Below are 22,382 nucleotides of genomic sequence, written 5' to 3'. Positions count from 1 at the left end.
TCAACCTGTTAAACCTCCTAAAAACTTGTTCCACAATTAAGAGGTATTGAGTTAGCAATAAAGGCTGCTAGGAAGTTTTCTTTGCAAAGAAATTTACCTCCCCCCTCCCACTAAAACACCCCTTCTCCATATAGCAGGAAAAAACAAACACACAAACAAATAAAACAGTGGACAAAATGAACTTTACCAGATCTCCTAATCCCAAATCCTTGGAAGCCTGAGTCGTCTTTCTATTTCTGTTTTCCCCTCGACATTGTTTCAACATAGCCTGCTTTATGTTTCAAATTTACTCTGTTTTGACCTTATAACCCATGACTTTGTGGCATGGATTTCATCAATTATAAATTACTGTTTATTCAATGACTTATTTCCGTTTTCTCTAAAAAGGTTACATTAGCCTCCCTGCTTAGCCGGAAGGGGGAAGTTTCTGGAGCGGAGGGAGGAGGGACATACAATATAAATGTGTACTGCATTTTCATGTTGCCTGAACTAAGCTATAATTAAACCTATCACTTCAGGGATAAAGTGAACTCCTGGGATCTACACTATGTCTTGCCTCATGCATGAATTATGAATGAAATAAAGCCAATAGAGATGAAATAAAAATTCCCATCACCAAGTCTGCTTTCAGCGAGAGTCTGCTTGACTGTGGGCTGAGTTAACTCCAAAAGGCTCAAAGCTTTTAAAGTGGATTCATTGCTAATTGTTTCTTCACTGAACTTGAGAATTAGGGGATGGGTTTATTCCATTTCATGTGTAATGAATATAAATCCTTCGAAAGAATTAAAATCGTAGTGTGACAAACAGCCCTGTTTTTAATAATGTGCTTAACTGGACTGCCAGGGGTTCATGTTCTTTTAAGATACCCAGGCTTTTGGCTGTTAGGAGGAACATCACTGGAATTCTGGGATTTCCAAATTAGGAGAAAGACGTGTGTGTGGCACTCTGAACAAAGCCTCAAAGACACCAGAGTTCACCTCATGGCTCTTTACAATGTTGGGTGGAATAAGTAGGATGGGAAGGAATTCAGTGGGCAAGCCACTGCATCAGGAGACCCACCATGGATAGCAGTTGTTCATTTACATCACAGAAGCCTCAGGAGAGAAGTCAAAGATCATGGCTGTATTTCACTCCTGTGTAGGATGCTAAGTCAAGGCTCACCTGCCACTTAGACTGGGTTGAAGTGAGACCTATCATAAGCCCTACAGTCACATTAGACGATGACAGAGAAGGAAATGCAAGATTATACTCTCCCATTAGACACTGTTCCTTGCCCTTCAGGGTACACTCTTCAATCTGAAAACCAAGGAAAGCAGTGGATTAAACACCACTGAAGCCACCTCAAGACAAACAGGGGAGAAAGAAAGAAGGCCCACTGGATGGTAACAATAATAGAAAGGGACACTTTTGTGAGAACACATTCCATAGAGCAGCTTTGCACACAAAGCCCCACCACACATTTTTGATGCTAGAGAAATTCAAGGAGAATGGTGAATAGGCACCAGGACAAAAGGATGGGGGGAGGGTTTGTATGTTTCTTTGGTGCAGAATAGAAAAACTATTCAGTTGCTGTTAAACATGTAAAGGCTCTAACAAAAACATCCTCCAGCTACAACTGGAATAGATCTGATTTGCTGAAATTTAATTTTTGCCTCAGCAGGGAGGGGAGGGAGAGGCAGGAAGAGAATTTACACCATTTTGATCTATTAGCTTCTTTTATAGCATCATCCATCAAGGTGTTTGCCTACATGAGAAAATGTTCCAAGGTTGATGTATACAGGGAAATATCAAGAGCAGACTCAGGACAAAGGGAGGAAGAATATGAAAATAATCAAGAATCAATGGTGATTTTAGTGGCACATGAGAGACTGTGGCCTTTAATGGGGTTAGGTTAGACTCCCCACCAGTTGTAACACCTTTTGGGGTAAGTTAATTATTTATGCTAAAATTTAGTACCTCACTTGTTTCCAAATAGATTAAGCAATTGAGTTCCAGGAGATCTTGGATTTATTAATTATTAGCATAGCACCTACAAGTCCTAGTCATTGACCAGGACCCCACTGTGCTACGCATCGTACACAAAGAGGTCTAGAGAGGATGCAATCACAGAATCTCATTCTCCACTTGCACCAGTTTTACAATGGCGTAACTTAAATGGAGCAATTCCTGATTTATACCAATGTAAGCGAGAAGAGCATCAGGCCCAAGATCTCTGGAGGATGGTTCCTCTCACAATGCTCATTCAACAGTGCTGCCAGTAGAAGCAGCAGCAGCTGGGCATGTATCCCTCCTCCCCCACCTGATTGGCAGCTGCAGAAGTGTAAGAGAGGAGCAAGGCAAAGGATTCATTATGGCCTCAGGAATGACAGAGTGATAGAAAGCTTACAGGCGCCACACTTCAAATTGGAACCAGTTGTGGCAGAAGAGCCCCATTTTCACCACCTATAAAACCGAAAGGAAGCGAACAGAAAAAGCATTGCAGATGGCCAAGAAGCAATGGATTGAAAGTAGTTTTCTCCATAAAATTCATAGGGGGTGATCCCCCTTTATTAACTTCCTCCCAGCACAAGATGTGCATCTTTGACTGATAAATAAAAGACAATGGGTCAAATATTGCTCTTAATTTCTCTGGTATAATCTGGATTCACACTAGTGTAACTGAGAGCAGAACCTAGAACCCTGTTCCTTCCCCAGAATGGTTATAATTTGAGCATGTTGGGAATTTTCCTTCTGAATTATTTTTGATGAAAAATGCAGTTTCAGCAAAATCAATTTTTTTTTTGCAAAAATTAAGATTGTGCTAAATTTTTTCAAATGACCTCCAGGAAAATCAAAACAAAATATTTTGTTTCAGGTCAGTTCCAAATACTTGGGTTTGCTGACACTGTCACACAACTTTTAGTTTTGAGTCAGTTCAACATTAAACTGCATTTTCCTATGGTAGTGCCTCGTCTCACAGGAATTGTAGTTTAGATGCCTGATGCCCCCATTCTCTCTAATGGGCCAGGCTCTCTAACTGGCCAGGCTACATGTTCTATGATGCTACAGAATCTCCCCTTTGACCAAGCAGTGTGGTGCATCATGGGAGTCACATGGCTGCAAATGTATCATAAGAAATATAGTCCAGCCATGGTAAAATAGTTTAATGTTGAAATGACTTGAAATGAAACATTTTGAGTCAGTTCAGCAAAGCGAAATGAAATGGTTCAGTTTGGGAATATTGAAATTTTTAATTTTGATCAAAAAAGCATGAACAAAACATTTTGCCCTTTACAAACCGAAGTTTTTCATTCTGTGAAAAATTTCAGTCTTTCAACTTTTTGTCCTAATTTGGAATGAAAACAAATGTTAGAACATCCAAATTCCCCAGAGGACAGAAATTCGCATTTTCACTCAACTCTAAATACAACCTAGGGAAGACAAGATGTTAACATACCATGGATACGAACACAATAAAAGGAGAGGCTACAATGAGATCGCTTAGGCTGGCGATGCACACGGTCTTAAGAGATACAAAGGATTGTTTTGGTTTTAGATACTATTATTTGGAGGTTTGTAAGCCTCACGGTTGATGTGTATTGATTGAGGAGAAACTTGAAAGAGGAGAAGGGGGAAGCATAACAGGTGGGCTGAAACAGCAAGTGTTCCTGTCCATCCTAGTCAGCTGGGGAGCTTTTTAGGGCTAGCTTCAGAGGAGAAAGAGAGAAGCTGCAATTCAGCTAGAAAGCTCTGAAGACAGAAGTACGACTTCTGTTGCTTTGTGCTTTTAAACAATTCTGGTCTTTGGCATTAATGCTTTAAATTGCATGAAGGGAACATGTCCAGAGAGCAAAAGCACTTTGGAGGTGCTTTTTGGTTGCACAAGAACCCTATACAAATAACAGGAGTACTTGTGGCACCTTAGAGACTAACAGATTTATTAGAGCATAAGCTTTCGTGGACTACAGCCCACTTCTTCGGATGCAGCATCCGAAGAAGTGGGCTGTAGTCCACGAAAGCTTATGCTCTAATAAATCTGTTAGTCTCTAAGATACCACAAGTACTCCTGTTCTTTTTGCGGATACAGACTAACACGGCTGCTACTCTGAAACCTATAAAAATAAAATCCCAGAGTTTTCTTGCAAAAAAAAAAGGGTCAGGGATGTAAAATGACACTAAGCTATTGCTCTAAGTCCTCCAAGAATGCTCTTGTGCTTTAGCTTCTGCTGCTGTTTCTCCAGATAACCTCAGCACCAGCTTCCTCCAAGGCATGCAAGTATCCAATTAAGCCTTTGATTAGGAACACATGTCATAGCCAGGTGGGTTCAATCAGCCAGTCAAACAGCCTGGGAAACAACAGGCTGCGGAACAGAAGAAATGATGCATCTCGGTTGTCCCACACATCAGCTTCTTTTATGATGAAAGTCTGTTTTCACAGACCAATGGATGGAGGAGGATGCTGAGCTGGGACCCCTAACCTAATCCTGTGGTGGTGAGAAGACACGCTTATTTTATACACAGCGTGCAGTTTGCTTTGAGTGAGGCCAGTGTAGCCGAAACACAAGTAGGGGGATCATTAAGGTAGGCTTGGCAATAGACCAAGGCCTAAACAAGGCTGTCACCAGTCTTGGGCTGCTGATGGGGGCCTCCTACTGTACAAGCACTGAAAAATCCACAGGCCATCCCCATCTGCCTAAGTACGGGTCTTTGTGATACCAATTGAGTTAAATAGCGCATGTGTGTTTGAAGGGGATGGGGCTCTTGGCTCCCATTCCCCTAGTCTCTTTTATATATGTTCAGATTCTGTATTCCCCAAAGGGGTTGAGGGTAGTGGCACCAACTGCCTGATGGCTCTCTTTGGGGCTTGCCAAACCTATTCGACCTGGCCAGCGTACCAGGCTTATTATCTCCTTGTAGGGATGGGGAGGAGAGGAGAGAAGGATGGTAAATGACCCTCCTAAGTGTGGCTCCCCTGAAGGCTTCCAGACTACCTTGGGAGCAGGACAGCCACCCTCTGTTCTCTTCCAAAGCAGCCCAGCAACTGCTAGCACAGGGGTCGGCAACCTCTGGCACGCAGCTCTCCAAGGTAAGTCCCCTTGGCGGGCCGGGCCAGTTTGTTTACCTGCTGCATCAGCAGGTTCGGCCGATCGCGGCTCCCACTGGCTGCCGTTCGCCGCTCCGGGCCAATGGGGGTGGCGGGAAGCGGTGTGGGCCGAGGGATGTGCTGGCCACGGATTCCTGCAGCCCCCATTGGGCCAGAGCGGCGAACCGCGGCCAGTGGGAGCCGCGATCGGCCGAATCTGCCGACGCAGCAGGTAAACAAACTGGCCCGGCCTGCCAGGATGCTTACCCTGGCGAGCCGCGTGCCAGAGGTTGCCGACCCCTGTGCTAGGACCTTCCTGCTTTTCAGCCCTTATTCCACCCTGATACGATTGACAGGGCTTGAGGGATGGGGCCAGGGTTGCCAACAGCTGCTCTTTAACTCCTCCTTCGTGGGTGTGGGGTTGATACACCCTCTCACAAAAGCCTAGCAGTTAAGAGTTTGCTAGCATAAGACTTAACACAAGTAAGTGACATAGGGTTATAACCTTTGGCAATAAGAGCATTTTCATAAACAATTGCAAGGAACAAAATAATGCAGGCTTAATGGAATTTCAGGGTTTTTTTGAGTAACATGTACCCTGGCAGCTATCCACACTGACACACTGGAAATACTGATCAAAATACTGATGCAAATAGCTATATCAACATTCAGAAATCCAGGTATGGTTACCTGGATAGCCACATATTGAGAGAGGACTGAGACCTAATTAAATATAGTAATAGATATGGTGATGTGTAAACAAAGGGTATAAAAACTGATGCATGGATGCTGACCAGTGGTTCATCAGAATGATGTAGTAAGCAACAGCCACCACTGTCATTACCACTTAGGGTGACATGATCAATTCGGTCTTTGTTTTCATCAGTCCATGATGTTCTGAATACGTCACCTTTGTGGACTGCTCTCTTCTTTATATCCATTTATTTGCTCAGTATTTTTCACTTGTGGATGAGCATGGTTCTTGATTAAAATTTTTAGGTCTCCCTGTGTATCTAACCAATCTCAAAATTCAACCTGAATAAAATTTTCTTAAGTAGCCATTTGAGTGATGAACCTGTTATTTGTAAAAGTAGTAACTCAGATTTATCATTGACTACAAGGAGCAAGAGGAAAGGCAAGGGAGGGTAGAATGCCTAATGAAGCTGGAAAACTAGAGCAGGTCCCACACCACCCCCCTTTGCAAAGTTCTGCCCTGTGGGCATGAACTATTCAAAGCTACATTCAAACCCTCCCTTTCATTCTTGCTTGTGACAAGAGCAGCAGAACAGAGAGTCTCTGCCAAGACCCCATCTCTTTTCTCCATGAGACAGAAGTACTGTAGGTTTCATTTCTAGCTTGAGAGTCAGTTGATCATGTTTGCCCTCTCACAAACATGGGATGGGGGACGTAGGAGGGAAGAGGGGAAGACATTAATTTCTCGATCATTCTTGAGTTTCTGGAAAGCTCTTGCTGGCTGGAGAAAAAGGGATTGTGATCAGATATCCAAAGCGACAACCCACAGCATTTGATTTCCTGACCTTTTTTGCTCTCAGGATGCAATTATTATCAGTGAAAATGTAACACAAGCCATCAGCAAAACATGTCTTGACTTGCTTTCCACTGTAACATCTGCTGTCAACCTTTGCTTTGCCATTTTCTTGGGAACCTTCCAAGCTGTCATTTTGAATGAAAGCAGCAGACAGGCAGGCAGAAAATTCTCCCTGTTGGGGAGACATTTCCAACCTCCATCCCACACCATGGACCTTTGGAAAAAGCCCATCCCTCCCCACTCCCAGAGCTGCCATATGGACAGACCAAAAGTAGGCCAGGTATTTAAAACAGAAAATGAACCTCCAACATCTGCCTGGCAAGTTGGGGAGTTGTACGGTGGACATTTGCTAAATTGGAAAACAAAGCAACTTTTTTTTTGCAGATGACTAGGACAAATATTATTTCTGCTGCATTTTTATGGGGTTCGTATGGGCCGGCGGCACACTGACAGTAAATGAACTAACCTGCATATGCTAGTATAAAATCACTGCTTAAGATGTATGTTTCCATTAAGCATCTCTCTCTACTATGTCCCTTCACAATGTCCTTTGTTCTGGTATATTTCAGTGGGTTGGTTGGGATTAGAGGTATAGCCCCACTTTTCTGTCACATAACCCAGTATTCATTCTGTCATGATAGTATCTATGCCCTTTGCACTTTCGAGATGTGGTGTCAAATCCTGACTGAATGACATTTGAAAAGGAGTCTGATGAATTCTTAAATTAGGCCCTAACAGATATTTGTGCAGATCAAGAAACAATCACATCTCATCACAACTGACAGTCTTTGGCCTGGATGCTGACCTCATTCACTCCAGATAAAGTTGGAAGCAACTCCATTAACATCAGGGAGTTTGCCCAGTAGAATTTGCCACAAGTGAGATCAGAATCAGGTCTTTAGTGTCTGTTTTTCTTCCAACAAAGGCCCAGGATTGGAAGAGCTGGGTGACAGTCAGGAACATAGTGCATTAGCAGAGCTATACAGGAACGCTTCTATGGCACTCACTCACCCTGGGTGAAATTCATCTCGAGTAAAGATGGGGTTCATGCAGAGCAGCTACACAGGGGATTTGACCTTTTTATCCTGTGAACAGGGCTCAGGGCAGTTCCACAGCTGCTATTACAGCCCACTGGTTTGCTTGGAACATTTTTTTTCCATAATAAGGTCAAATTTAATGAGGGGGGTGGGGATGTTTTCTGGGACGAATCAACCTTCCCTCAGGGGGAGTACACAGCAATGTTACTGTGCCTCAGTGTTCCTGAGGAATAATTATCTCCTGAGGATTGGACACGTGGTCATGTCTTATTTGTTAACGAATATGAATTTCATATCACGGATATGATATTTCTAAAGCTGCTGAACAAACTTCACAAACACAGGAGAGGAGGCTTTGGGTCCCCCACCCCACCGCTGTGAGGTACTGAGCATTCAGTTCTCATAGATGCCTGACAGACAAGGAGGGAACAAGGTCAGAGCCTTTGCTGCATCTCCCCGTTCTTCAGTTCTTAGGGAGACATGATCAATAATACAAATATATATATATTTACTTTCTGTCTGCAGCACTGAGGCCTGCAAAGCATTCTGGGATGGACAGCAGCCTGTAATAAAATCTGCCTGAAAATGAGATAAAGAGAATAGCAAAACTATTGGCAAAGTTCAAAGAGTTTGGTTCTCAGAGACTAAACGGGAAAAGGACTAGCAGTAGTCGGCTATTTTCAGGCAGTGCCTGACTGAAATAATGAAAAGCCCTTTAAGGTTTCCTTTCTGCTCTCTCTTCAAGGAAAAGCTGTCTAGTGTCCAGTAAGATTATATGAGAACTTCAGGGTCCCCAGGAGATACAGACCTGGGGCTTTAATATTCCACCTTTACTACAGGAAAGGTATGTCCCTTTTACAGAAACTCACCATGTATGTCAGGAAATCCCTAGCAGGAGCTGTAGGGACTTCTGCACACAAAGGTGCTTGAGCTTGTATCCCAGTTTCGGGGCTCAGGATGCACAAAAGTAGGATAGGAATCCTCTAAGGTTTATGGAATGGGGGGAAACAACTTATAAATATTTGCCCCAAACCCATTAATTTCTTGCCCAACCTCAATCAATTTCCTCTCTCCATCTGGCAAGCTGAGAACACTCACTCTGAACTCATGCTCCCTTACGCATTTGCAAATCACTACATGAACTTACAGTGCTCTGTAAAAAAAAGTTAAGTAGTATCAGTATACCTAGCTCAGAGGCAGGGGCTGTAACCCTGCCTGCTGTGTTTTGTTGTGGCAATCTATCTTGGGGCCTCAGGCCTAAGTTATCAAGATCCTATAAAACCAGAGCCAATCCTAAGCATAACATAGGTCCTGCCATTTGTTGACTGAGCCCTTCTCCTTAAGTCTGCCCCTGGGAGGACTTTGATGTTTCTTAAGTCAGCCAGAGGGAACGCTATTAAGTGAGGTATGACACTTCTGCTCTCTCAACGGTTCAACGTTCAGCCTCCAGAGCACACCTATCATTGGTTGGCCTGGAAAGCAATGAACTAAGAAACACAGCTTTGGTTTTCTTTATGGCAGTACTGGGAACTACCAGGAGAACACTGGTCAGTAAAACATCTATGAGTAACATACAGACTAACAGTCTTCATAAAAAGGGCATATTCCCTTGAAATATGCACTGTGTTCCAGCACGTATGGGGTTACATTTCTCACATCCTCCTTTCTCATGCATACAAGCCAATGTCAGGTGCAGCCAAACCTCTTATTTGAAGCACCCCAATGGGTTAAAAGCACAGTTCCCAGCTCTAGTAGAACGTGTATGTATTTAAAGCCGCTAGACTAACAAAACAGATTAAAAAGATGTGATTCAACTACAAAATGCATGAGCACCAGTGGAAATAAACAGGACAATGGACCTTTTGTTTCAATTAATTTCACATGCAAATGAGAAACAATTAATTACTGGGGAACATTAAGGACAACACATTACTGCAGTATATTTAAAAAATGCCAGTGAAAGACTCCAATGAGGCAATGTTTGATGGAAACTTAATACAAATCACGGGTGTCAGCAGGAATAAAACATGCCGCTTTCGGGATCTATCAAAAGTTGTTTTGTTTTCTGAAGGAGGATTTTATCTTCATGATCTCCCCTCCCCAAATCCTTTCTATCAGTTCACACTCACACATAACCTTCAAATATCACACAGCGACTATCAGAAATACAAAAAGCTAGGTCTCTTGCCTTACTGAAATGTGTTTCCCTTTCCCAGTCATTGATTTGTTATTGTAGAGGTACATGTGGCTTGTTATGGTAAGTGCTAGGCTGCTGGTGTCGATTTCTATTTTTAAAAAAATGGCTTGTAGATATTTAAGAAAGAACACAGAGTTAAAAAAACAACCACTCCCTTTATGCTACCCATTAACATTCTACTTGGATGGTTTTACTTTGTTGGAGACCAGACCCACTAGGAAGTACTCACCGCTACCAGAATCTGGACCGAGCTGTGCATGACTTCAATGTACCGATACTCTAGAGCACAGCCAATCACAGAGATGTAAGAATGGCTGTCCAATCCCTTTATGCCAGCCATGGAAGCCTCCTTCCTTACGCAGCCAGGGCCATTTTCACTCCACCATGACTGATGCTGGGAGATATTAAAGGTCAAAAGTTCACTGTCCTGGGGAGAAAAAAAAAGATGCAAAAAAATCTTCATTTACAGAGGAATTAACTCACTAGTCCCATTTAGGGGGAAGAGTTGCAAAAATGCTTAGTGTTGCCTTAAAAATTGTCCATTAAAAAAAAACTGACCACTAAAGTCAATGGGAGCCTTCCTAGGCTAGCGCTGACAGCTTCTGAAAAACCCACCCTCAGTGAGCGCTAAGAGGCTCAAAAGGTGTTTAGAAGCATTTTTCAAACAAGCTGATAAATCAGTAGGAACTGGACTAAGGTCTGTCAATGGGACACAGTGCTGCAACATTGTGTCAATCAGTCCCACCTTAACATGGTGATGTCTGGATGCAGTCATGAGCATGAGGTAGCTTCAATACACCATATTGCAAGGCCACAACAGAAAGACACTTTATAGGCACCCAGACTAGTTTGGGGACCCAAGAGCATGTGGCTAGTGGTGCCTGGAGGAGAAAAGAACTGTCAAGAAATTTGGAATATCTGCAAATATCAGGATAGAGGCAACACCCTAGATCAGGGGTAGGCAACCTATGGCACGCGTGCCAAAGGCGGCACGCGAGCTGATTTTCAGTGGCACTCACACTGCCCGGGTCCTGGCCACCGGTCCGGGGGCCTCTGCATTTTAATTTAATTTTAAATGAAGCTTCTTAAACATTTTAAAAACCTTATTTACTTTACATACAACAATAGTTTAGTTATATATTATAGACTTATAGAAAGAGACCTTATAAAAACGGTCACGTGAAACCTTAATGTATTACTGGCACGCAAAACCTTAAATCAGAGTGAATAAATGAAGACTCGGCACACCACTTCTGAAAGGTTGCCGACCCCTGCCCTAGATTCACAAGTTATCTTAGATTCAAACAAATATAATATGTCAAAACATGATGGGTTCTTGGAGTAGGTTATAAACTTTCAGAGCAAGGCATCCTGGAGATTTTTTTTCATATTTGATATACCACTCTGTTTATTCTAATCTCTCTAATCATACTTTGTTATTGACTATTACAGATGTGGTTGCCTTAGGAACAAAACACATTCTCAACACAGAGCTAGTGCACCTTCATTGCACCTGGACCAGAATGAGCGCTCTTAAAGTTCCATCCACATTAGGAAATCGATCCATTGTTGAAAATTATTGTCAGCAACAAGTCCCAAGAACACTTTCTGGAATGATGCTGGAAATGGTTCATCTTGTCTGCAGTGGTTTACATGAATACCAAATTATGATGACTTTGTCTACTGCATACACAGGGCCGGCACTTCCATTTAGGTGACCTAGGCGGTTGCCTAGGGCACCAGGATTTGGGGGGGGGGCGGCAATTCGGCGGCGGGGGGTCCTTCCACGCTCCAGGTCTTCAGTGGCAATTCTGCGGCGGGTCCTTCACTCGCTCTGGGACCCGCCGCCGAAGTGCCCCGAAGACCGGGAGCGTGGAAGGACCCCCCCACTGTAGAATTGCTGACGATGACAGGGAATGCGGAAGGACCCGCCTAGGGCACCAAAAACCCTGGCGCCGCTCCTTTACAACATCTTTACTTTGCTAAGAACTACGACAGTAGTCAGAGACAGCAGCCATTTTGTTCCCAGAGCTGCTGCAGTTTGTCATGGACACACAAGGACACACTGTCTTATGGAGACAGATTCCATGTTTGTTCTTTCTTGCTGCTTTCCTTTAAACTACGATATGTTGGAGGTAAATGGTTGCTCAGAGAGATTAAGGAGGCTATAAAAATAAAAAAAAAAACCTCAATAGTAATGGGGGATTTCAACCATCCCCATATTGACTGGGTACATGTCACCTCAGGATGGGATGCAGAGATAAAGTTTCCTGACACCTTAAATGACTGCTTCTTGGAGCAGCTAGTCCTGGGACCCACAAGAGGAGAGGCAATTCTTGATTTAGTCCTAAGTGGAGCACAGGATCTGGTCCAAGAGGTGAATATACCTGGACCGCTTGGTAATAGTGACCATAATAAAATTAAATTTAACATCCCTGTGGTGAGGAAAACACCACAGCGGCTCAACACTAGCATTTAATTTCAGAAAGGGGGACTACACAAAAATGAGGAGGTTAGTGAAACAGAAATTAAAAGGTACAGCACCAAAAGAGAAATCCCTACAAGCAGCATGGAAACTTTTTAAAGACACCATAATAGAGGCTCAACTTAAATGCATACCCCAAATTAAAAAAATAATAATAAGAGAACAAAAAAGGTTCCACCATGGCTGAACAAAGTAAAAGAAGCAGTGAGAGACAGAAAGGCATCCTTTAAAACGTGGAAGTTATATCCTAGTGAGGAAAATAGAAAGGAACATAAACTCTGGTAAATGAAGTCTAAAAATATAATTAGGAAGGCCAAAAAAATTTGAAGGACAGCTAGCAAAAGACTCAAAAAGTAATAGCAAAAACTGTTCTAAAGTACATGAGAAGCAGGAAGCCTGCGAAACAATCAGTGGGGCCACTGGACAGTCGAGATGCTAAAGGAGCACTCAAGGATGATAAGGCCATTGCGGAGAAACTAAATCAGTGTTTCTCAAACTGGGGCCACTGCTTGTGTAGGGAAAGCCCCTGGTGCTCCAGGCCAATGGGGGCTGCGGGAAGGCGGCGGCCAGCAAATCCCTTGTCCCGCGTCGCTTCCCGCAGCCCCCTTTGGCCTGGAGCGGCGAACCGTGGCCAGTGGGAGCTGGGATCGGCTGAACCTGCGGACCCAGCAGGTAAACAAACTGGCCTGGCCTGCCAGGGGCTTTCCCTGAACAAGCGGTGGCCCCAATTAGAGAACCACTGCACTAAATGAATTCTTTGCATCAGTCTTCACGCTTCGGATGTGAGGGAGATTCCCAAACCTGAGCCATTCTTTTTAGGTGACAAATCTGAGGAACTGTCCCAGATTGAGGTGTCATCAGAGGAGGTTTTGGAACAAATTGATAAACTAAACAGTAATAAGTAACCAGGACCAGATGGTATTCACCTTAGAGTTCTGAAGGAACTCAAATGTGAAATTGCAGAACTACTAACTGTAGTTTGTAACCTATCATTTAAATCAGCTTCTGTACCAAAAGACTGGAGGATAGCTAATGTGATGCCAATTTTTAAAAAGGCCTCCGGAGTTGATCCCGGCAATTAAAGGCTGGTAAATCTGACTTCAGTACTGGGACAACTGGTTGAAATTATAGTAAAGAACAAAATTGTCAGACACATAGTGGAACATAATTTGTTGGGGGGAAAAGTCAACGTGGTTTTTGTAAAGGGAAATACCTCACCAATCTACTAGAATTCTTTGAGGGGGTCAAGAAGCATATGGACAAGGGGGAACAGTGGATACAGTGTACTTAGATTTTCAGAAAGCCTTTGACAAGGTCCCTCACCAAAGGCTCTTAAGCAAAATAAGCTTTCATGGGGTAAGAGGGAAGGTCCTCCCATGGATTGGTAAGTGGTTAAAAGATAGGAAACAAAGAATAGGAATAAATTGTCAGTTTTCAGAGTGGAAAGACGTAAATAGTGGTGTCCCTCAGGGGTCTGTACTGGGCCCAGTCCTATTCAACATATTCATATATAATCTGGGAAAAGGGGTAAACAGTGAGGTGGCAAAATTTGCAAATGATACAAAACTACTCAAGATAGTTAAATCCCAGGCAGAAAGTGAAGAGCTAAAAAAGGATCTCTCAAAACTGTGTGATTGGGCAACAAAATGGCAGATGAAATTCAATGTTGATAAATGCAAAGTAATGCACATTGGAATACATAATCCCAGTTATGCATATAAATGCATATAAATGATGGGGTCTAAATTAGCTGTTATCACTCAAGAAAGAGATCTTGAAGTCAGTGTGGATATTTCTCTGAAAATATCCACTCAATGTGCAGCGGAGATCAAAAAAGGAAACAGAATGTTGGGAAAGGGATAGATAATAAGACAGAAAATATCATATTGCCCCTATATAAATCCATGGTACGCCCACATCTTGAATACTGCGTGCAGATGTGCTTGCCCCATCTCAAAAAAGATATACTAGAATTGGAAAAGTTTCAGAAGAGGGCAACAAAAGTGATTAGGGGTATGGAACGGCTTCCGTATGAGGAGAGATTAATAAAACTGGGACTTTTCTGCTTGGAAAAGAGATGACTAAGGGGGGATATGATTGAGGTCTATAAAATCATGACTGGTGTGAAGAAAATAAATAAGGAAGTGATATTTGCTCCTTATATAAACACAAGAACTAGGGCTCACCAAATGAAATTAATAAGCAGCAGGTTTAAAACAGACAAAAGCAAGTATTTTTTTCACACAATGCACAGTCCACCTGTGGAACTCCTTACCAGAGGATTTTGTGAAGATCAAGACTACAACAAAGTTCAAAAAAGAACTAGATAAGTTCATGGAGGATAGGTCCATCAATGGCTATTAGCCAGGATGGGCAAGGATAGTGTCGCTAGCCTCTATTTGCCAGAAGCTGGGAATGGGCGACAGAGGATTGGTCACTTGGTGATTACCTGTTCTGTTCATTCCCTCTGCGGTACCTGGCATTGGCTACTGTCAGAAGACAGGATACTGGGCTAGATGGATCTTTGGTCTGACCCAGCATGGCCATTCTTTTGTTCTTTGTGTGTGAAAAAAATAGATCATCCACACTAACAATTAAACTATTTCCAAGGTTGGTTCAAGGGAAAAGTTCCTGACAATGGTTTACGCAAAGAGGTCATTTGCCATAGAAGCCACAGAAGGAGAATAAATATGGAGCACTGAGTCTACTCACAGAATCATGTCTGAACATATCCACCTGACAAGATTAGAATTAGGATCTACAGCTGGAGTAATAATGAAAAACATTTTTGAACTAACACTTTAATTTCCTCTTTGCCTCTAACTGTAAATGTATCTAATAAATTCCCCTCCCATCTCCATCTCAGTATTCAGATTTATTGCATTTCTGGTTCTTCTATTGACCTTAGTCACTATCAACCTCTTGGGTCAAATTACTCTGACAAACTGACCTACTATCAACCTCTTGGGTCAAATTACTCTGACGAACTGACCTCCACTGTGATCGATAGCTTCGTAATTAACACTCGCCCAAGAACTCCACATCATCTCTGCCTCACAAGCTACCTTTCACTTTGCTTCCCTCAGCTTCGTTGGTTCAGTGCACTAAAGCATGCAGTGCTGGGTGTCACACGGTGAAACACCGCATGGGTAGTCCAAGGGTTTGACAGGCAATGAGGAGGTAGCACTTCCAACAATAACAAATCCCCCTTCCTTTGGGAAAAATGATACCTGAGTAACTTGGAATCACAGCTGCAACCCCTGGGATATTGCTTTGGGACTTCTAGCTTAAATTTCCCTGCAACTGATGAAAGACAAATTTAGCATTGTGGGGAGAGCAGGGGATGAAAAGATAATAGTAGCCATACTTAGCGGGGAAGTGCTAAGTGCCCAGTGCCACTGGGACCCCAACAGACCTTGCATGTCACTTTGATGTAGACTCAACAATGCCGTTTGGCTCTAGCAGCAGATAGGAGAGGGGTGGAAGGATTTATATGCGCCTGTCCTAGAATCTAAAGACCTCTTCACTATAGGAATAAACACAGAATTTACAATGCAAGTCCAACAATAACTACAGGGCTTCTTGTACTTTCCTCTAATGCATCTGGTGCTGGCTGCTCTCATTTAAGATACTGGACTGGCCATTGTTCCTGGACCGAGACAGGGGATGGGGTGGGGGAAATAGCAAAAATCAGAGTCTGGATCCAGGCACATCCCAAGTAGCAAACTGGGCTTGCAAGTGGAGCTGATCTGAACTCAGCTAATTCTTAACCAAGACAGATTTTGAGAGGCTACCTGACATAGACTTTAATTTTCCTAAGCTGAAGCTCATGTATAGCAATAATTCCTACTTCCAAAGTCCCAGGAAGCCAACCACCCCAGTGTGAATCCTATGTAGACTAGCCTGCAAGCCCACGACAAGCTAGCACTCAGTAACAAGTTTTGGAGCAGTTATGAAGTGTTCTGGGAAGCACATCTTGGGAGACATGAACAATGAAATTAGAAAAAGACAGCTGCCAAATTCCTGACGTGAGCACAGCAAAAGATGGGATGTGCTTTGCAGGGGACGGAGGAGGGTGCGAAGCTGTGGTGTGCTACCCATGCCGAAGCAGCCCCAATATTAAAGGAAAGACAACAGAGAAAACTCCATTAACAGTGTAGAGCTTACCCAGAATCCTCTGCATTTTGGAAGAGGGGGGGAATAATCAGATTGCCAGCTACGGGGTAACAAAGCTAATGTAAGGTGCTGGGTGCCACAGGTTCTGTGCTGAGGGACACCTGGGGAGAAGCTTCTAGTGACCAATTTCCCTCCCCTGCAGCCTCTGGAAGCTGCCGGACTTTAGCGGGAAAGTCACTGGCCTGCTCTCTCCAACGCGAGTGTTGCTCCCTCACAGATTGTACACATACGTTCTCCCCCTCCTTAGAGTCATGCAGTTTTTCCTCAAGTTTGCTGCTCCCCTGCACTCGCCTCCTATCTTATACAGTCCCTGGGACACATGATTATGCCCCATACAAGTTCCCCCTTCAGTGAGAGCCAGCCAGCCAGCCTGCCCAAGCCGCTGCTGTACAGTACAGTACTTCCCCTCAACCCTCTCTTCCCTGACCCCATGAGCCAGTGAGCAGCTCCACCAGCTGGAAAAGGCAAAACCACGCTCCAGACAAGGACTCTGCTCCAGCTCTGCTCTGGTCTTTCCTTTATTACCACAGATACAAAGCGATTCAAACAGCCTCACTGCCCCACAGGGTCTTGTCTCCAGGGCATCACTCTCCCCCCATTCCCCCAGCTGAGTCTGCCCCCAGCTGGCACCTGCTCCTTGCAGGGGTCTCCATCAGCCTTTTGCCTGACTGATGTGAAGAGCCCCTTCCAGCTCCGTCCCCGGATTCCACGGAGGGTAGACTGCCTCTACTGAGAGCGGGCAAGAGGAAAAACAATGGGACAGCTTTCCTTCCCTTTGGAAATCCTCACAGAGTCAGCGCTTGCTTCCCTCTGCTGCCGAAGATGGACTTTTAGTCACCAGACATCAGCACGCCTCATTTTGAGCTGAGCCTCGCGAAGCTGCAGAACAGATGTCAGATATGGCAAGGAATTAGGCAGGTAGAAGAATGCTAATTACAAAGTCAAAGTGCTCCGTGCTAGGGCATACACATAGCCTCAGCTGCATGCACAAGCAGAGTTGATGCTAGCAGAAAGCAGAAACGACAGTGCCAAAGTTGAGCGGTTCCTAGAGAGACACCCCCACCCCCCCCAGTTTTTAAGAGTTGCTTGGAAAAACGTGGGCACATTTGCACGTTCAAGCGGAGCAGGCAGTCACACACACACACACACACACACACACATGATCAGTCTAACCGACCATTACGCTTGCACATACTGGGTTTGAGAGTGGCCTTGTGTAAGCAGATGTGAGTGACTTTTTGCACACATCATTCTGAAAAGGTGATGAGGCATTTTGGCAACAGTGTTTTGGGGTAAGGGACAGGAATGGAGGTGTTGCTTTCTCAGCGCACTGAGATCAATGCCATTTTTTACTAGTGCCCCTGGCAGTCACTCTTTGGGGGACACTTGCTGTGACCAAGCATCGTAAAAGGGCATTCAAGGCAAACCTTTGATTGACCTCTGTTTGCTAAGCTTTAGTTGGGAGGCCAGGGGAAGTATCTCTGGACTCCTACTGCAGTCTGCTAACATTTTGTTTTCCTTATTGCAACAAAAAAACAAAGGGGCAGCTAATTAGTGTTATATGAAAATCACAGAAGCAGCTCATTAAAAACAGGGCAAAAGAACAGGAATCAGGAAATGATTTCAGAAACAGAGACAAACATATTCCGTGAAGCATTTGCAATGTTCCTAAAATGCACAAGAAAAGGTAACTAGAAGTGTGAGATGCGTTGGGAAATACTTATCAGTTCCCAGTTATTTCAGTGAGGAACAGAGATCGGTATATCTCTACAGTCCCTCCATTTCTTGACAGGTGGCTATTTAAAGGGTTACTGCTACCTCCTTAGCCTTCAATCTGAAAAGAAATATGAGAGAAGCGGTGATACAAGCTCCCTCTCAAGAGCACGCTGAAGGCCAGCCAAGCTCACATTTCAATGTAAACTGTCGCCGGATCTTGTTGATGCCTATTTTCAATTCTCCAGCACTGTGGTGGTGCTGTGGGGAGGAAAAAACCCTAAAATCTAGTACAGCATGAGAGTTTTTCCTGTTACATCTCCTACACCTTTATATTAGAGGCAATTCCCCACCCCTAGCACCCACAGAATCAGCTTAAGAAAGGCTGGTGCTATGAGGCTTAAAGATCATCAGAGACAGCTGTGTTTCTTCGTTCACTACCTGCCTTCTGAAGCCCGCTCCCCCTTTCATTCATTTTCAGGCAAGGCAGCAGTAAATGGCTCTCAAAACAAGTTCAGCCCAGCCACACAAGCCCTCAGAGCTTGATGGCAGAATAATTTTGCCTCTTTTAAGTTGGAAACATTTATTATCAAAAAGGGAAACAATAATTCTTATCTCCTAGCAGTGCATGCTAAGTGCCTGCATTTCACTGAGGCAGCAAGGGAATTACTTTTATCATTGCTTAGACTCACATTGTCTGTTCACAATGCTGTAGTACTTAAAGGCCAAGTAATGGATTTCTATTCTCTGAATTCAGGAAGAGGAGTGGGGGAGTAATTATTATCAACAGTGCGTTTCCTCTCACCTCCATCTGATAACATTTGCTCAGGTACCAGAGCTATCCCAGAGAAGCTCTACCTATTTTCTTCTTGAATGCAAATAACTCCCATGATGGCTAACAAAAATTATGCTCCTATAAGTGATCAGAACAGTGTTGGTAGAGAGTTAAGGCCGAGCATCAGGCCTGGGTGGGAAAATTTAAAAATCACCATTCCATGATGAACAGTTTCCAGATGAAAAGAATGAACAGAGGCAGGTTTAAAGGTGACGCCCAGACACAAACTGTCTCTCAAAAATGTTTCAGTGTCCTGAGCATATGATGAATAATCAATGTGGCAGCTGAATAGACAGAGACATGTACATTTTAGCAGCCTGATTTTAATTATTAATTTAGATTGGCATTTCCCACTAACCTAAAAAGTGTGTTTGGGTAAATGGGCTGTGTCTTCATGCTTCCAAGGGGATCTAGAGAAGTTTATTGTGATATTTGGATCTGTATCCAAGATACCACGGTGATGCAAGTATTATAAATCGCTAGCTAGATGGATGCATAGACAGAAAGAAGAGGGAGAATGTGAAAAGGCATGAGGAAGAGAAGCAGCGGTCTGGAAGTGGAATCGCAGGAGTTGCACCAATTGCAGTGATATAGAGCAGCTGTACAAAGCGCTCAGAGAAGCAGTATGTCACCATGATACTGCGAGCGTGCTCCGAACAGTGAACAGAGACAGTCAGGGGTCTGCACCAGACCTGCTAGGAAGCACATCAGCATCCCATTGCTGAAGATGAAAAGCAACATTTCAGTTCCAGGTCTTCCATGTTTCTTGTCTGACCAAATCATGGTCATAAAAAAACTGGCACAGCTAGACCTGCTTTACAAAGACCTTTCAAAAGATCATTGCAAGGGAGCAGGAAATGTTTTATTAGACCTTTGTCTGCCAATCCATGTGTCTGCTGTCCACCTAATGAAGTTCTGGCAGACAATATTTCATTCCTTTTATTCTATGAAGGAAAGATATCGAAATATGAAAAATGACAAGGTGTAAAAAAATCATCACAATTGTCAGACTGATTTTCTTGTTCAAGGAATAAGGAACCAATGTAAAGTACTCAGGAGATGAGAGAATTTTCCTTTTGGACAAAAATAACTCAGCTTGATATGGTGTCAGATGAGTCTAGGAAAAAGGGAAACGAAGAGGGTTCAGTTTAACTCCAGATGCAACATCTGGGTCTAGATATTTGGAACTGCCTGTATGCTTTTGCACACACGGTTACTGCCATCATGCACCCATTCACTAATCACATGCCCAAATGACTTGTTAAATGCATGTTTATTGCAACTGCACATGCAAATTAGGTAAAAATATGCATGGATTTTTGCATGTGCAATTATGCCTATAGTTTTGGAAATCTGGGCCTAAATTTCTCAGGAATATTAGCAGCACTTTGGCTACAATTTATAGCCACCACTCTTTTCTCTCTTTAATGTTTTGAACATTTGTACATAAAGTATCAGAGAGAGAGCCTCAAAAAGCTTGGAGGTTGCATTTGGGCTAACACCTGACATTTCAGATGCTTCTCATTTTTTCGGGTGGCTTGCAAAATTGAACTGGAGACATTGCGAGGCTGGCTGTTCTGATGATATTTTAGCATTTTCTTGGTCAACACCAGGATGTAGTGGCTACTCTACGAAAGGGGAGTAAAAGACAAAATGAGAAGAAGAGATAGAGTCTTGCTTTGAGTTGAGGAGACACCTAGACACCTAGATCTGGGTGTCAAAACACTTACCAGAGACTGTGGTTTCGTCTACTCGGCAAGTTAGGGGTGTGATTCTCAGCTCCCACAGACATACTCACACTAGCTCTCATTTGAGCTAGCACACTAAAAATAGTAGCATGCAGTGGTAGCATAGGCAGCAGTGGCATGGGCTAGGTGCACTGAGAACAAACATGACTGAACCCCCTGGGTACATACTCAGGGTGGCTAGCCTGTGCCATCCTTTCTACTGCTTGTACTAGCAAGGGTACACTTCTATTTTTAGTGCACAAGCTCAGATGAGAGCAACTACAAGTGTGTCTATGCAAGAGAATCACACCCCCTAGCTCATAGTGTAGATGTAGCCTGAGAGGAAGACGACCTTCCCCCATAATTCACAAGAAACAAGCCTGCGCCTAAAAACCTATTGGTGTTCTACAAATAATGCACAACAGCTGCATAATTTCTCTTCTCTGTTTCCCTGACCCTCTCAATCACCATCCTCTCTCCCTGCACCTTCCCGAAATCAGAGCTATTCACCAGACCACAAAGAATATACAGCAATGACATGTAGCCGTTTCCTCGTTGCTCATATTTTCACCTCACCAGGCATATATTACACTTGTTAAAGCAGAAACAATCAGGATTCTTTTCCCCCTGGTCTCCCCACCGGAGTCTTCACCTGTCTGAACTGGACAGGGCTGTCATTACCAGCTGCCATTTTAACAAACTCCATTCTTTCTAGCTCACTGCCCTTGCTGCATTTTGTCATTATAAATTAACCAGCTGCTGACACAGCTATATCAGCCAGGCATCTGACACTACATCATTGCCAGAAATGAAAAGGAGAAGCACTGGGGTGGTCAGAAATGCTACATGGCTTCCTCACCCTGCCCCATCTATCTTATAGGGGTGCACATGGAAAGATGGGTGAACAGTCAATACAACACACAGACCTAGGGACAGGAATCCCCCTCAGGTACACACATGCAGGGATACCTGCCCCACTGTGGCATCACCATACAATGCTCCTCAGCAAATGGCGGATACTGCAACGCTCTTGCCATCTTCCAGAGGTGGTTCATCCAGTGAGCTCACGGGGCTGGGTACTGAACTGAATACAGTTCTTATGGGGACTGAGCTGAAGCCCATTTAAGTCAATAGGAGTTTTTCCACAGACTTCAGTGAGCTTTGGGTCAGGCCTCTGGAGGTGCAGGAGGACATGGTGGTTCTCACATAGACCAGGATAGAAACCTGTCCACATGCAGAGTTGCATCAATTTAGATGTGACTTTGAACCGACTTAGTCAAACTGATGCAAAAAGGCTTTGTGGACATTTTGATTTCAGTTTAAACTAGGTTTGTTTCAGTTTAACGTAGGTCGATAAACCTTGTCTACATACAAACATGTATCAGTTTAATTAGATCAGTGTAAAGTCCTGATTTCAGTTTTAGAGTGGTTTCTTTGGGTTTAACTTAAATCTGTTCACAATCAATTCACAATAAGCTTAAAAGCAAAACAAAACAAAACAACCCTAACAACTCAAAGAGATAGAATAGCATCCACACAGGGATTTGCACTAGTTCAACTAAATAGTTTCATATTCACATATCATTAACGTTTTTCTGTGC

General features: G+C 43.6%; 1 protein-coding gene across 2 annotated transcripts in view; it reads right to left on the bottom strand.

The window, feature by feature from the left end:
* Positions 1 to 22,382, bottom strand: part of NKAIN4 (sodium/potassium transporting ATPase interacting 4) — an 84,269-nt gene that overhangs the window by 14,805 nt on the left and 47,082 nt on the right. For both annotated transcript variants that reach the window (XM_054044905.1, XM_054044906.1), the window contains exon 4: positions 10,075 to 10,272. In XM_054044905.1, the coding sequence (XP_053900880.1) occupies positions 10,075 to 10,272 (198 nt within the window). The remainder of the gene's footprint in view (positions 1 to 10,074; positions 10,273 to 22,382) is intronic.

This window comes from Malaclemys terrapin, chromosome 12, assembly GCF_027887155.1.
Source record: "Malaclemys terrapin pileata isolate rMalTer1 chromosome 12, rMalTer1.hap1, whole genome shotgun sequence".
NCBI lineage: Eukaryota > Metazoa > Chordata > Testudines > Emydidae > Malaclemys > Malaclemys terrapin.
The sequence above is the reverse complement of the archived record's forward strand: the minus strand, read 5'-3'. Positions and strand labels throughout refer to the sequence as shown.